This window comes from Protopterus annectens, chromosome 5.part1 (genome assembly GCF_019279795.1).
Source record: "Protopterus annectens isolate FY-2018-M chromosome 5.part1, PAN1.0, whole genome shotgun sequence".
NCBI lineage: Eukaryota > Metazoa > Chordata > Ceratodontiformes > Protopteridae > Protopterus > Protopterus annectens.
Window position 1 is genome coordinate 531623148 of NC_056736.1, and position 17350 is coordinate 531640497.

General features: G+C 39.7%; 1 protein-coding gene across 2 annotated transcripts in view; it reads left to right on the forward strand.

Annotated features, from left to right (window-relative positions):
- The window catches only part of GRAMD1C (GRAM domain containing 1C), a 961713-nt gene that overhangs the window by 808382 nt on the left and 135981 nt on the right, over positions 1–17350 (forward strand). For both annotated transcript variants that reach the window (XM_044073151.1, XM_044073150.1), the window contains one exon: positions 3326–3436. In XM_044073151.1, coding sequence (XP_043929086.1) covers positions 3326–3436 — 111 coding nt within the window. The remainder of the gene's footprint in view (positions 1–3325; positions 3437–17350) is intronic.

Genomic DNA, 17350 nt, shown 5'->3' on the forward strand with positions numbered 1-17350 from the left:
GCCTGGCTTAATAGTTACCTATCTGACAGGGAACAATCTGTCAAATGGCTCTCATCCTGCTCACCTTTCCTTCCCATCTCCACTGGTGTTCCCCAAGGCTCCATCTTGGGACCCATTTTGTTTAACATCTTCACCAATGATCTTTACACCTCATGCAAAGAATCCTCCCTTATTCAGTATGCCGATGACTCCACACTTATATCCATGTCAAATAACATTCCTGAACTTCACTCCCTGACCCAACAGGCCCTACTATCCACTGAGCAGTGGCTCTCTCAGAACCTGTTGATCCTAAATCCCAACAAGACCAAACTCCTACTATTCCTTCCCCGTTCTCTTTCTCATCACAAAGCCTCCTTTTTTATTACATCTTCTAACAATACAACTATCCAACCTGACACACACACAAAACTCCTAGGGGTCATTATTGATGACAAACTCAAGTTCAACCTACACATACTCCAATGTATAAAACAAACATACCAGAAACTAGGTCTGCTATATTAGAACAAAAAATTCCTAACCCCTGAATCTAGACTTACCCTGAGCCATGCACTCCTCCTCCCCTCCCTCTTATACGTCGCCCCAGTTCTTACCAATATCCAGGCCTCCACTCTAAACAAACTCCAACAGACTTACCATAAAATAGCCAGATTCATTACTAACTCCCCACACAACTCACACCACTGCATTTCTTTAAACTCTCTTCAATGGCTTGAACATCCCCAATTTCTGCTATCTTATCAATTTCATATGCTACACTCTATTCTTTATAAACCCTCCTTCTGTCCATCTCTATCTTCCTTGGTCTCCATCTACATCACATCCCGGACCCTCCATACTTCTAACCAACAATTACTTGATATCTACTACCCAAAAAAGGTCAGTAGGCAAACTACTCTACAAACACTCCCTTGCCCATGCTTGGAACAAACTTCCCCTTGACTTGCGTTCAATCTCCCACACCTCACACTTTAAAAATGAACTAAAAGCTTATTTTCTCAATTCCAGAACCTGCCCTTGCCATGACCCTACCTAGTCTTCCTTCACTTCATGTACCCTCAAAAGGACCATACTTAGTACCTCATTACACCTCTCTCTCCAATGTGTCTATTCATTTGCATAATTTTATACAAACAAAAAATGTTTATTTTTGACCTTTTGAACTTTATCAGTGTAAAATTGTTACTTAGCTTCTTTTTAATGCAACTCTAACTTTATGCATGTAACCCAACATATGTGAATCGTTTTGCTATAACTGCTATTATATCAATATTGTTTAAAATTGTACTTGTTTTAAAATGTACTACTGGAGCTTTTCTCCTCGGGTCTCCACTGAAAATGGGCCACAAGCCCAGTTGGACAAACCCGGTCAATAAATAAATAAATAAATAAATATAATCTTCCTGACCACTCTAAACAGGTCAAGCAGCACCTGTTCCTCAAAGTTAATGAGTCATCCTTCGCTGCATCTCCTTCCTCCAGACCAATGGGCACTACTACATGCATTTTCATGCATTGCATTATGGCAGAATGAAAGCAAGCAACTCAAAGTGAGGTACAACAATGATAACAGCAAAGCAGTTTGAAATATTTGTATGAATGAAATTTTAAAACTGAGTAGAAAAAGCAAAGTTTCCCTTATATATTCTATTTATGCATCACACATTTGAATATCAAGCTGTGACTCTAGATTTTACAAGGGAGGAAGGCAACCCTATTATGATACATTAGGTGTACCAAATGCAACCCAGATTTGATTTACATGTTATGCAATCATTAGCATAAGAAATTCTCTGCAATTTTTCAAGGTGCACATATGCTTAACATGTCTGTCTGAATCAGATCTTCCCTATGCTTGTGTGCAGCTAGTGCAGGTACTCGCTGCACATGTGAATACTTTCTATGAATGCCATGCTGTGTTTTTCACAACATGCTTTAAAAGATTATTAAGCTATGATTTGTCATTTTTTTCTGATCTTTATAAAACCTAGACTTTTCTCTCAGCCATAATCCCATGCACTTTGCCATACTCAATCCAAAGCATACACTACTACCGCTGTTTGCTGTATGTCCCCTGGGTTACTGCTAGCTCATCCAAGTAAGTAGCTTTCTTAAATGTTAACCATGGTCCTCTGTCCTAAAAATACATTTAGAGTTCTTTGAATACCTGTTTCAAGTCTAAAGTACATTTCCATTTGCAGATATCATTTGTTGTTCAATTGAAATAAATAGCAGTACTCCATTTATAATTAAATTTATATAAACTTTACACACAGTTATATACATGTGCGTGTGTTTGTGTGAATACACCTGTATGTATGTAGATAATAAATATATATCTATAGATAGATATATGGAGGAGCTGAATATCATCAAATCTCTCTTTGGTCAACATCTGTTGTCAAAATTTAGTCAGCTACACAGATGGTCAACAGGTGTGCCAAATCGCAAAATTCAAGAGGTTGGGAAACGTGCCTTTTCCCCAACATTGTGCAATCTCTGTGTTAGTATACATGATTAGTAGGGAGTGTGGAGGTGCAGGAGGCTCCCCCCCCACAAAAAACAATGTTTAATGCTATTTTAAACTTTTGTTTTGCATGCCCTGAGATTTTTACTCAGCACAATGTGTAGTAGTGTGTCAACATTTACAGAGTCGACCTTTTGTGCTCAACATTGCATATGCTGATATTTGGATCATTCACTCAGCATCAGTAGACTCACAAAAATATATGTTTATATGGGAATTCTCTACGTAGTTGAATGTTCATTATATCAAACATCTGTAATACTGAAATTTGGCGATCGAATAATTATATGATTACCAAATGCTGGCATTCCTTCATGGAAGGTCACTGTACAGCAGTGAGTGGGAATTGCCTATTCCCTGCTGTTGTATGATGAAGGAGTTGATGTGTATAATTAGGAGGTGGTGAATGTGTATGTGGGGGTGTAGCAATTTTTTTTTGTGATATTCTGAATTTTGATCTTTTGAGATCAGTATTTTGAAATTCAATTTGTTTTTGTTTCTTTGAGATTTTGAAGTGTACTCATACACACACACACACACATGCAGTTTTATGATGACTGACAAATCTTCAAATGGAATGTATTTGTTTCAGCTGCTGACTTACAGTTTTATTAGTGGTGTTCATGTCTGAATGCATAACTGGTCTCCATGACTGTATTGACCAATTTTCTAGATAGTAAAGTATGCAAATCTTCTTTAATAAAAAAAAATCAACCTTTTCCTGAGAGATGCATTATATACATATATATATATATATATATATATATATATATATATTTTTTTTTTTTTTTTTAGCTTAATATTGCTGGTCTTGCTGAACATCACGCTTTTCATCAAACTGTTGAAAATAGAACACGTAGCCCAGAAGCTTCATGTCTTGAACAAGTTCCAGAGTGCAGACACTAAGTAAGTATTTTAATCTCTTCGCCCTCAAATATGACATTGTCACACCTACTAGGCTGCACTGAAATGAGTATTTCTGTAAAATCATGTTTTATGACTCATTCCCATGAGTACTATTTCTGCTGTAAGTGCAGGGAGCCTTAATTTTTCAGATGCCTAGAGTATTCGTAATATATGTATATTTCACCATTAATTTGTTTATTCATGTGCTAAACGTTTATTGGGCACCAAAACTGACTTTCTTCATCTTTGACCTATGAAATCCAAATACAAGAGAAAGTTCATATTTCAGTAGGATAATACAGTGAAGCGAGATTTGCTTTTAGAATGCTTTTGTAGTTTTATAAAGTCACAACCCTGCTAAAACAACAGCATTCTGGTGGCAAGGCCAAAGTTAAGTTGCAGTTGTAATAAAATAGTAATATCCTATGTAGTTGTGGCCATCAAAAGTTGGCAAATATTACAGTGGTCTGCAAGGTGCTAGAGGCCTGGAGGAGTACATGTAGAAAGGGGAAATAAAATGTGTGATAGAAGAGAAAGTATTTCCATATGGTCTTTTGTCTGAAATAGTGTCTGAAAGTAGAGTTAAGGAATTAAAAATAAGACCCAGACCTTAAGTGGGCAGGTAAACTGTTCCAAGCCTGAGGACCAGATGTGAAGATGTTAACTTACACGTGGGTATGAGGAGAGAGTTCTGAAAGGTGACTGAAAATATGATGAAACTTATACATGACATAAGGATGAGGAGAGAGTTTTTAGGTGTCTAAGGGGAGCCAGAGACCTGACAGATGAAAAGCTGAGTGAAATGGCTAATAGTCGACATTGTCTGAGGAACCAAAGATCACTGGGTAGAGAAAACAATTAGTGCAGAAGGAAAGAGAGAGAAAGTCAGCTAGCTGTTTCAAGGCTATTGGAAATGCATTTAACATGAAAAGAAAGAAAATAAGGTAACAATTTTTGTTCAGGAGTATTAACTCTGTTCAGGCTCATGCAAGAGGAAGAGGCTGTAATAACAAAGTTATGTTTTGCCTGTGTGTGATAAAAATGCCCTTACACAGAGCACATCTTATTGTCTGGAGGAAGATGGTTACACAGATTCTACACAGATCTGTGATGGGTGCATGCTGTTTTTGTTTGTTTTTTTGTTGTTGTTTCTCAGTGAAGTGATTGACATGGATGATGAAAAAAGAAAGAAAGGAATCCACCTAGGTCAGAAAGTTGTGGGTTCTGTACCTGTAACAGTTGCTTGAATTCCTATTCCAGTACTTGTACTCACAACAGTGTAAAAGGAGTTCTGCACTCTTGTGACATCGTATTTCAGAGGAGTTATTAAATGAGGTCTCATCAAGCTGAAATTTTATTGGGTCAGGTGAATGTTCAAGATGCTGCAACAATTAAGGGTAGGAGAATGTTGTAAGAGCTTAGATGTCATACACCAATAATTCAAGTTATTTCACAATTAAGATCAAATCTAGAATAATAAATAGTTGCTCATCACATCACAAAAGTCAAATATTTAAAGCCCAGTCAAGTAAAACATTACTTAATATTGTTAATATAATACTTTTCTCCTCTACACATTGTACATATACGTCGTACTACCTAATGTAGAGAATCTTCCTTTTCCATTTTCATTTTCTAATAATTTAACACAAATACTCAAAATAAAATACTTAAAATATTAACACCATGCCTACAGTTTAACATAACATTCCAGCCCCAAATAATCCCCTTTTCCACCTCTTTCTTTTATAATCTGATATATTACCAGAGCTTATCACCTTTATTATGTACTGTCTGCTGATTTACTTCATCATATGTGAGTACCCCTACGTTATTTGCAGCTGCCAATATTACCCACAGAATACTGCATCCCGAGTTCCATACTCCTTTTAGTCAAACCTATTTTTAGTGTAAACTTGAAGAATTGATTTTGTTGTATTTATATATTTGTTTATTTACATTTGTTAAACGGGTAGTGTCCAACTGGGTCAGAAACCCATTTTTAGTGGAGACCCGGGGGGGGGGCTTCTGAACAGTACAAAAATAGCTAAAGTATAGATAAACAGTTATACCAAATATCAAAAAGTACATTTAAAAATGTTTTATGATCACAGAAATATTAGAAGGAATAGCCAGCTATACATAGTAAGTAAAAATTAAAACTTAAAAGATAAAAATTAAGAACAAATATAAAAAATAAAAATAGGTACTTGCCGTGTACATTATCCAAGAGGGAAAAAATTGCAAGTAGTGCAAGAAATGAGCAAAAAACAGGAAAATCTGATGCACTAGAAGAGAAGTAAAAATAGAATGAAGAAAACTCACCAGGAGGAACACAGGTGCAAAGCCAGTTAGCATATAGATAATCTTTCAGGGTAGTTTTAAATGTGGACAGGTTTGGAATTTGTAAGATGTGCTGAGGAAGATTGTTCCAGTCCTTGGCAATTTTATAGGAGTAGAAGGAGTTGCCATGATAGTTGTGAGACAGGGATAGAAGAGGCAGGCTGTGGAATACACTGTCAGTCTTAATAAGACTATCAAATAATACATTTAGTTTTAAAACAAACCTAGACTGCTTGTTTGGAATATAGTATATGACCCTAGTCATAATAGATACAAACTCCTAGACATCCCCAGATTTTGTAGTTATTCTAATTGTAATCTCTGTATGACAGTCTTAAAATCTGTGCCCTGCAAGTTGTTGACACAAACACCTAACCTAAATCTGCTCATAAGCACTAACTCCTACTGCAATCAGAACACAAGTACTGTACGTTTTCCTCCTTCTGTTGGAATTAAACCCCGCTGTGTAATATTTTCTCCTTTTATTTCTGTTATAATGCTGTACACTAACAGCACTAGCACCCAACTTATTTCTTATGATTATATAAATCACAGAATACCAAAAGGATGTCAGCACTTTCGCAATAAAAAAACTCTTAAGAACTCTTTCTTTTCCTCATACCTACAACATTATCGTACCTCTCTGCCATCTCTTCACCTCATCAAAACCTATCTGAAATGAACATGTACCACCCATTCCAAAATAAATCCCACCTATCTTTCATCCATTTTAGTAGAATTGTTTCCATTTCAAACACCATCACCCTGCACCCAACTCAGAATGTAGATTTAGCTTTATTTTTGTCTCCTGTTTGTTAATTACAATATCCTCTGCAACTTTAATGTTATCGCTGCCTTGTCTCTCGTTTGATCTTACTCACCTCCTGTGGCAGTAACCCATTCACCATTGTCTTGTCCATTCTTCTATTATATGCCACTGTAATTATTTCTAATAGCTATTCAGGTCCCCCACAGAAATCCCCACACACTTCCCACAAGTCTGCATATCCTTTTCTTCCCCTAAATCCACTTTGCCCACGTAAATAATAATCTGTCATATTAATGTTCTAACATCTAAAGGGCATTCTCTACTTCTTATGATTTAGAGTGTTTTTTCTTAATACAAAACATTTTCTACAATTATTGCAAGCTTGAAATTACTGTAATGCTTCAGACTAACATCTGCATATTCATATGTACTGCTCCATCTGCTAAGGTACAAAACTAGTAACAAACAGGGGTGTTGCTGTTTCATATTTTAATAAAATCTTGCTTTGAAAACTTTTTTTTTTCTGGTATATTCTTTTATGTTGTTTATCATGTATATCAAGCAAGTGGTCAAATCATAATGTGCCAGTAGAATATGCAATTAAAGTGAGGTTACTTGGCCAAATAAATTTAACTGTATATATCTCAGTAATGTTTCATAGGATGTGATACTAGGCTATTGGCCCGGAGGCCCTTATAAGCCTAGCCAAGAATTTCACCCATGTTCCCACAAAGTCAGCACCTATTTTCCCTGTTCAGCAGGGACATAGGTGGGATCCCAGGGGTATATTTTCTGTTTCCCATACAGTTGTCCAGGTTCCTCTTAAAGAGGGCTAGCGAGGTACTCTGCTTGACGTGGAGAGGGAGTCTATTCCACAAATGGGGGAGTCACTGGGACACAAATCTATCCTGCTAACAAGTTCTATTAATGTCACAGATCAGGTTGAGGCCTTGTGTGCGGGTTGCGCGAGTGGAGTTTGTCTTATGGATATGCAGCAACTCTATCACGGCTGAGTCTGTGACGGCCTTGTATACCAGACACAGGTCACCTCTGAGCAGTCTGTATGAGAGTGAGTAGAGGGACAGGGCTTTTAACCTATCTTTATAGGATAGGTATTTGAGACCCTGGATTTTCCTAGTCAGGAACATCTGTGGTCTCTCCAACTGCTGCATGTGTTTCGCAAGGTACATGCCGAAGGGGGCTTTGTACTCGATAATGGGTCTGATAAAGGAGGAGTACAGGGATGTTATGACCTCCTTGTTCCTGGATGAAATACCCTTACTTATGAGGTGGCCCATGTAAAAAGCCTTCCATACAATGGAGGCAACATGGTGGTCAAAAGTCAGGTTGCTATCAACCTGGGTGCCCAAGTCCCTCACAACTGATTTTGTGATTAGTACATTGTTATTAATGTGATAATTAGTGGGGATACCATTTTCCCCAAAGGGGATAATGATGCATTTCTTGGCGTTCAGTTTGAGGCCATGCTTCTGGCACCAGTCATTAGTTTGGCTAAGGCACTCTTGGAGGATGTTCACATCACTAGGGGAATTTATGACAGTGCCCAGCTTGCAGTCATCTGCAAACCTGGAAAACCACAGACCATTGGTTTTGGCTTGCATCTCAGAAAAGTATATTCCAAACAGTAGAGGCTCCAAGACCGATCTTTGGGGTACGCCACTTGTTACGGGTCTACTACTAGAGGTGGCTTCCCTTGGTTTGACTGAGTGGGTTCTATCAGTCATTCAGTTAGCTACCTAGCTGGTAACGTACGGGTTGATACCTAGCTGGAAGAGTTTATCTGTTATGCCCAAGTGGGGAATAGTGTTGAAAGCTTTGGATAGGTCAAGCTAGGTGGTGTGCACTGTCTTCCCCTCATCCATGGCTTTGGTGACTGTTTCGAAGAAGGCAACCAAGTTTAACAGGCATGATCTCCCTTTGACAAAACCAAAGTGTGTGGGATCAAGCGTTTGAAGCTTGCCAATGTCTTTGTTTATAAGGTCCATGATGCATTCCATGTCCTTGCAGATCAGGCTAGTTAGGCTGATGGGCCTATAATTGCCTGGGTCGATGGACACTCCACCTTTGTGTAGAGGGATGACAGTGGCTGTCCTCCATTCTGCTGGGATGAAGCTGGTGCACAGGCTTTGGTTGAATAGGGTGCCTAGTGGTGCTGAGAGCTCTTGCCTGAGTTAATGTAGGACACAGCCAGAGATGTTGTTGGGTCCCATGGAGGCTGTATCTTTTGCCTTTGAGAGAGCATTAATGACCTGCTCCCTGGTGATGGGGGGAAGCAGGTGCTGCAGATGTCCTGGTTTCCTGATGGGGAGACAGGGGGTGAAGTTTTCACTGAACTTGTCTGCCAGCAGGTTGGCTATATCTATGGTGTTTATGTATGTGGTATTCTTGACCCACCAATTCAGAGCAGATTTGCGAGTTACCTTTGAGATTATGGACATATGTGAAGAAGGCCTTGTGATTGTCCTTAGTGGATGTGGCCAATTTGGACTTGAAGTTAGCCTTAGAGAATTTCACCAGTGATCTTATTTACTTGTTCGGACAAAGGAGAGAATGCTTCCAACTTGGTATCTGCTCCTTCCTGGTCCTGGACAGCAGTTTTTTTTTCCTTTTATTATCAAGCCTGTTTATTGCTGCTGTCCACCAGACAGGTTTACTCTTTCTTGAGGAAGATGATTTGGTCCTGTCAGGTATTGCTGAGTCCATGCAGCTATATAGGCACTCATATAGTTTTTTGGTGTAGGCTTGGACATTGGTGCTTGTTCCAGCTGAAGGGATGGTGGCTGAGAAGCTGCTTATACCTGCTGTCAGGCGGTTGTAGTCAGCTTTGGAAAAGTTTTTCTGTTTGACCCTGGCAAGGGGGGGGGGGTCAGGGGAGATGGTGACTTCAAAAGTGATTGTTTTATGGTCGGATCTTACCAAGGAGGATGACACTGTAAGGGTGCTACAGTGGCTACTCATGTTGGTTAGTACCAGGTCCTGGATATTTTCTCCTCTTGTGGGGGAATCAATCAGCTGATCCAGTGCACTGGCATTGACGAAGTCGAGGAATCTCTGGGTATATGTGTTTGGGTTAGAATAGGTCTTCCAGTCTATGGTTGGGTAGTTAGTCACCCAGGATCAGGGTACGGGGTTGAATCTTGATGGATTCAAGTAAGTCCAGATAGGTGGAGTGGGGCTCCTGAGTCATGGTTGGGGGTCTGTAGCTAGCTATGATTTGAATAGGTGTTTTGTCAACAGTTAACTGTACCTGGAGTGTCTCCTGTGCATCATACTGTTTGATCAGCCTGGAGGTGTGTATGTCTTTGATAAATATTGAAATTCCACTTCCTTTGGCTTTGTAGCCCTCTGTTTGGGGTCTGAAAGTATGGTAGGATAAGTAACCTGGTAAGGCCAGGCTGGTCTCTGCAGCTTTGAACCAGGTTTCAGTGACTGCACAGATGTCAGCATCTTGCAGGGCAAGGAATGCTTGCAGTGAGTGCAATTTCATGTTAAGACTCTTAGCATTTAGTAGCATGACCTTTAAATTTTATTTAGAAGAATTTTTCATGTTGGTTATTTCGTTCTCTTGACTTTGCCTAAAAAAGGCACTATGGGGGAGCCAAGAGCCAGAAGCCTGAAGCCCAGGAGAGACAGATGAAGGCCATCTCTGGCAAAGCATCGTGGTCTGTCTGTCATGTCCTCCCAGGCTGTCAGGTACTGGATCCCCTTGGAATGACACCAGAAATTAAGTTAATTGTTAAAGTCAATCATTTTCTGTTTGTATTGAGGAATCATTCTGGGTGAAGGTAGGATGCTGCTTAAGGCTAGGGACATACCTGCCTGAGACACATATTCAGTGAGCTCAATCATGTCTCTTTTTATATAGTCCAGAGAGGTACATCTCAAGTCATTCACACCAGCATGGACTATGACAGAATCATAACAGTACCTGTTGTTGAGAGACTTGAGTGTGTAAGTGATATGGCAGATTCTAGAACCGGACAAGCAACTTACCGTGACTTTCTCCTTGTCTAGCCTGGTGAAGGGCACATGTGTATGTCTCACAAAACTCTCCTATGACTAGTATGTTGGGTTTGTTGCTGGGCCTTAGAGGCTGTGAGACACAGGCATGTTTACTATGTGTGGTGCTTGGTGCGGTGGGTTGAGATATGCATGTGTGCTTTTGCCTCAGAGGTCTCTTTTGTTTAGGTATGTTTTTGTTGAGAACCTCCACATATGTAGGAATGTACTGTACATGTGTGGGTGGTGTTAGAGGTGTGGTGTTTGTGCAGACAACCTTCTCAGTATCAGATGTACTGGCTTTTGATTGAGACAGCAAGGATTCTAGGTTTTCAATGTAATTACATCTCTCAGATATTGTGTTCCTAGGTGGTAGAAGAAGAGGGTTGTCCATGTACATGAGGCAGTTGCTACACTGTCTCAGGATGCCCATATCAACCAGACTAGCTAGAGAAACCATAGGAAATTGTCCATCCATGATTGTCAGAATCTGTGGAAGAGAGGTTAGGGATGGTAGAGTGGGTACTATCAGAACAAAGTACTATTAGGTATGAGTAGGGCTGGATAAAATCAGCACAGTAAGGACGTCAGTTACACAGGAGTGCTGGTAAGGGAAAAAATGCAGCCGAGATACCTCACAGTGGGTTAAAACAGCACAACAGCAGTGCAAGAGGAGCAAACAAGAGCAACATCCTGCAGGAGACACAGAGTTTAAATACCAGAAAAGATGGAAGAATCTAGAAGCTCGTATTTCCACCCAGTCCTGCTAGCCCCTGCACTTTCAACCAGTCACTTGTGCTAGAGAAGGTTAGGCAGCCTTGTTAATCTCAGTAATAGAGAAGATAAGCCCCTACCAGCATAAAATGGCTGCCAGAAACACAGGAAACTCAACAAGCAAAACAACCAGGCCTGGATACAGCAGGCCCCTATTCAGATTATGCTACCTGACTAGAACAGAAACCTCACAAAACATGCACAGATAGAGCACTCACAAACAGGAAATACAACTCTCAGTATGAAAAAAAGCAGTTTAAAGTTAAGTAACTCAATAAAAATGCAATTACAGTACTGAAACACTAGCAATAAAAATGCAGTTAAAACAGTATAAAACAGTACAAAAATGCAGTGAAACAGTAAAAAAAATAAAGCTTTATGACCGTGCAAAATGTAGTAGATTAGCTCCATAGCACAACTATAAGCATTAAGAAGTATAATTCAATGAAATGTAAAAAAAAACTTATTCTGCTCTTGAAGCCTCAGGGAATTTCTGCTATGTCACAATGACGAATCACCACTCCTCAGCCTGGTAAAAACAAGCACAGCACCTTGCAGACACAGGGTTTAAATACCAGAAAAGATGGAAGAATTTAGAAGCTCCAATTAATACCCAGTCCTGTTAGCCCCTGCACTTTCAAGCAATCAGTCGTGCTAGAGAAGTGACAGCCATGTTACTCTCACTAACAGAGAAGACAACCCCCTACCAGCATAAGATGGCTGCCAGAAACACAGGAAACTCAACAAGCAAAACAACCAGTCCTGGAAACAGCAGGCCTCTATCGGACTATGCTACCTGACTAGACCACAGAAACCTCACAGAAAGTGATCATTTTCAAATGGACTTCTTCTGTACCTTACTATTTTCTTTAGCATGACACAGTATATTGAGCTAGCATGTACATCTGCCGTGGTGTTCACAAAGATAGTGCTCAGGTATGTACATGCATCTTTGTACACCATGCTTACAAATAGCTGTGAAGTACCATCATTCATTCATAGTAGAGCTACCTTACTTCTCAGCACAATATTATTTAGATTTGTTATTCTCTGACAATGTCTTCTCTCCACGAAAGCAAAACTACCCATCAGAGATCAACACTACTGTTTATCAGAGTCAGCCAGGATGATAACACTTTAGTGAGACTCCATGTTCAAATCAGCCATAAGTGAAAAGGCACGATCAAGGTTGAACCAGCTATATGAAACCTCCTTCCAAGTGATGTAAGGAAACAATAAAGCTGAGTGGTGTTGAGGTTAAACTAAAAGAACATCTGCTTAATGAATCCAAATGTATATGCTTTTGTGATGATTGTTAGAACCTTATACCAAGAACCTACTTCAGCTTGACTTTAATTTTATGCTTATATCTTTGTTGAATGGGTTACAGTTCTCTTTACTGAATCCACTGTTACTCACAAAGTGAACTGGTGAGCATTTGCTAGCAAAAGTGTTACTTTTCAACTGTTGGAAATGCAATGCTGGGAACATCAGCTTCATATAAAGTGTGAGATTTGCTTGCATGCAAGTAAGTGAGGTTGTTTACTAATGCTTAAACTTTTGGGTATATCAAAATTTTCACTATTGCGGAAGGAGTGTGAGAGTCTTTGCAAGTTATGGTTACAATAAGAGCTGGTCAAGGAAATAGATATATTGTAGTGTATGCCTGACTGAGGCATTTGTGGGTATGTATGTCTGTAAGTGTTTTTGTGTAGTGCTAACTTGTTACAGAAATGTTTTTTTTTTTTTCAAATGATATGTAGGATTGGGGCTGGTACAGTGGCAGGGTAGGGTTAGTAAGGATGAGCAAGGTGATATGGGAGGGCTGATGCTCCTGACCTGCTCTGAAGTTTGTTCAGGGGATGGAAGCTGAGTTTATAAAATATTAAACTCCATTGTAGGACACTATAGCATCTAGGAAGATAAACTTGCAAAAGAGCTCCATGGAGATATAGAGACCTGAAGTTATGTACCAAAAGAGGGGTTGTGGTGTTTGCTGCAATTTATCACAGTATTGCAACGTACACTAGCAATACAGTTTGCTGTAGAGAAGCAAGATGAACTGTGATGCCAAGACCCCCACACACAGCCATTCAACAGTCACAATCTAAAATAAAGTGCAATAACATTTTTTGCCACTTTTTTCTTCCTTGCTGCCTGTTGACCATCCATGCCCCCCTTGGCTGATTGATTCATTTATTCCCCCTTCACTGGATGTGAGAGACAGTTGAGAGAGAGAGAGACAGACCGTCATTTAAGCACACAGTGTAGTTTTCTTATTTTATCCTTAAACCCAGACGCATGCCCAGTAAGAAGCTCAATGGATTGGCATGTGATGGGAGTCAATGAGGACATGTCATTCACATTACTCCTCCAGGCTGCCCTGCTGTCTGTAAGGGTCATAATTCTCACATGGTCTCTGGCCTCCATTGGAGACTCTGCCATAGGATTGAGCAGGGCAGAACTATTCACTGTCACTCATCTCCCTCCCACACTGGTTTTAGGATGTGCCTGAGCTGCTAGTTGAACTCTGTTCACCTGGATCATAGTCAGGGCTTTATCCCTCTATGTCAATGGAAAAGACTCATAAACTAGACTACCATTTATAGTGATTCATTCATGTGGTTATACAAATTATCAACATCATGGAAATGTGTGCAAGTTATGTGAACACAAAGCAGTAGATAACTCAAAACTCTTCTTATCCTAGACCCCAGACCCAGTCAGAAGCCTGGAAGACACTAGTTAAGGATGAAGATATGTGCTCTTCCCAGGGATGGATTTTCAAATATCTGCTTTGTTTTTATAAGGTTCTTAAGTAATTTAAGGGTGTTGGGGGTGGGAATAAGAATCTAGCACACCTAAAGATAGTGCATTAACTACATGGTACCTTTTTAACCAGTTTAGTGCACCATGACAGTAATGAGTATGTGACCTGGCAAAGGATTTGTAAAGTGCAAACTATTTCTGACAAATTCTTTTAATTTATTTCCTATGTTTCCTATGCTGGAACTCCTGAAGTTTGCTCTCTTCATTTCCAGTGGTTGCATTCTGAGCCTTTTGACAAAGTCAAGACGTGCTCACAGTTCAAACAAGTGTACATATCTCTAGAACCATAAATGATACTAAAGAAGCATAAATAGCAAACCGTTCATATTAGCATAAGCTAATCTTTATAGTGGCATCATTCATTAGATTGTAGGTCGTCAACTGGGAATTCTGTATCACAATAACACAGTAAATATTAATGTTGGTAATGTTTGTAAACTACTTGCAATTTAACCACTCAGGCTACACACAAGCTATCGGCGACATTTTGTTCATCCAGCAGTGAGCTTTCTTGTTAGACTAAGCAGTTCTCTCTGTGCTGCCTAGTTGGTGGGATATTTAAATAAATATGAAAGTTATGGCAAATTACATAGATAGTACATGAACCGCATTTAATATTGATTTGGCTGCACTACACAGAGATCAGCTATCAGTGCAGTTGTGTTGCCCATTGTGAAGCCAATGGTAATGTCAGATTAAATTAAAAAAGGTTACACAAGACTAAATGAAATAGAATGTACTTTTTTTTTTTCCTTTTTCTCATGTTCATCTGAAGTATGTGTTCTCATGTCTAAGAATATGAAAACTTTGCATTTCTGGATGTCAGAGGACAGGGAGTGACTGTAAATGTGTGAATCCCCACACATGCCAACATCTCTTATTAAACAAGAAAAGATGAAAAACCAGTGGAATGTAATTGCTGCAATGTCATATCTTTGAGACAAGTGGGATTTAGGACTCAAGGAAAGAAGATGTTGGTTTGTTTTTACAAAGAAGGATGGTCACCATGAGGAGTAAAATAACTTGTTTCCCAACAACAAGATGATGATGTCATGGGCATTTGGTGGGGTACATATATATATATACTACTAGAGAAAGAGAGATTAATTAGGGTATTTCATATTTGGCTGAATTTTAGAACAACTTGTGACTCCAAGTCTCTGATTCTTTTTCAGAGTGATGGTAGTACTACCAGGCCAGGAAGAAAGCTGTGGAGAATTGGAGTATTCTGTCAGCATTTTCTGGGAAGTGCATGTGTGTGTGTGTATATGAAAATAATAGTTTGTGTAAAAGACCATTGCCAAAATAAAAGAGCACAGGAAGGCATCGGTTTAGAGAGATACCAGGTAAAGACAGCTCTGTAAGTGGCCCATTTTGCCTGTATGCAAATCAGTCTTGAGTGTTGAGGTTGGATGCCCATACCGAGGACAGCTGTGCATAAGTCCCTTTCTGCTCTTGGACTCAGGTTGCACTTTGTAAACTAGTATTGAAACAGATTTATGTGTACTTTCTTGCTATTACTTCACCATTTGGTATGACTTATCCTCCAAATTTGGTTAGTGGTGGTGGGATTCAAACCCCCCAGTGGTGCCAGTTCAGCTCCACATTTAATGGCACAATTAGTATCCAGTGTTGAGGATAATAAAACTAAAGTTATTTGCACAAAACAACTTTGTTATATAAGGTGTATGTTTGTGTGTGTGTGTGTGTGTGTGTGTGTGTGTGTGTGTGTGTGTGTGTGTGTGTGTGTGTGTGTGTGTGTGTGTGTGTGTGTGTGTGTGTGTGCGTGCCTTTTAGCCTCCATTGCCAGAAGCTAAATTATACAGAGGTCTGGTTGTGCATATCAATTTTTTTTATATTATTTATTTTATAGTCAGGTTTGTTAAGGCACAGGCAGAAAACAAGCTCTGCTGGCAAGCATAGTAAACTGTCAGCAGTATGAATGGAAAAGGAATGCAAAGCCAAAGGATTGCAGCAGGCTAATATGTCCAGCAAGGAGATGATAGCAGCTTATTGCACAGAGCAGCATGGAGAATGTCTGCAGGAGACTGAACAAAAACAGCAAGTTCCATCCCAGGAGAACTTTAAAGCCCAGCAGTAATATCTGAGACTTGCACTGGAAATGAAGCATGTAAAACTCAAAACAGCTGAGTGAGTACGACAGCTGGAATTAGAGGAGAGAACAGCAATGCCAATATGAAAAGAAGATGGTCTTCCAACATCAGTGGCATTACGTCATGGGTAGGGAGACAAATCACACACAGGAAGCCCAGGTCAGTAGAAAACTTTTTGTACAATTTAAGGAGAGGGATGGTTTGGATCATTTTATACTAGCATTTGCAAGGGTGTCCAAGTGCAAGGAGAGATTTTTCACACACTAGCTCACAGGCAGTTTCTAAACTCAGTGATGTGGTCTGTTTAAATTAAGTTAAAGAATGTTTGCTTGCTTTGTTATAAGCTAACCACAGAGCTGTATTGAAAGAAGGTTAGAAAATAAAAGAGAAAGTCAGATAAAAGTATGACTGAGTATATTGCAGAAATCAGCGCTTATTTTCACAGAGGGAGTGGATGTAAGGTCACCACATTTGAAAAGCTTGCAGATCTATTGGCTCAGGAACAAGTCTTCAGCATAATGCTTGAAGACATGAGGATTTGTTTAACAGACTGTCAAAAAATGGGGAGAAAAAGGGACTTTCACTCGTTGCATAGGAGAGGAGGACCTAGCACTGGGCAGGGTTATAGGAAAACCCATAAGGACAGTCTAGACCATTCCAGAAAGTTATACAAGATAAGGGAGAAACCTTAGGATCAAGTACATACCTAGTTTTGGGGGTTAACTGCATTAATTATAATCAAATAGGGCATGTACAGACTCTGGCCAGTAAGGCAGAGGGGAGAACAAAGATATCAGGAAACACCAAACAAGACTAGCGCTGTGACAGTGTTGGTTCTTTAAAGACAACAGCTTTACCCAATAATCACAGGAGTCTGCTTTCTTTCCTGGTAGAAGGGAAAGAGAAAATTGCCATATAGGACACCTGCAGTGGTGGGTAGGAGCACTACTTGCCTGGGTAGTTTACTGTAGTTAGAGATTTATGTGGCAAACCTTTTCAGGTCCCTTTGGCCACATCCCATCTGGACTGTGATGGGGAGGGCAAGATAAGCTGCAGCTGGCTGCG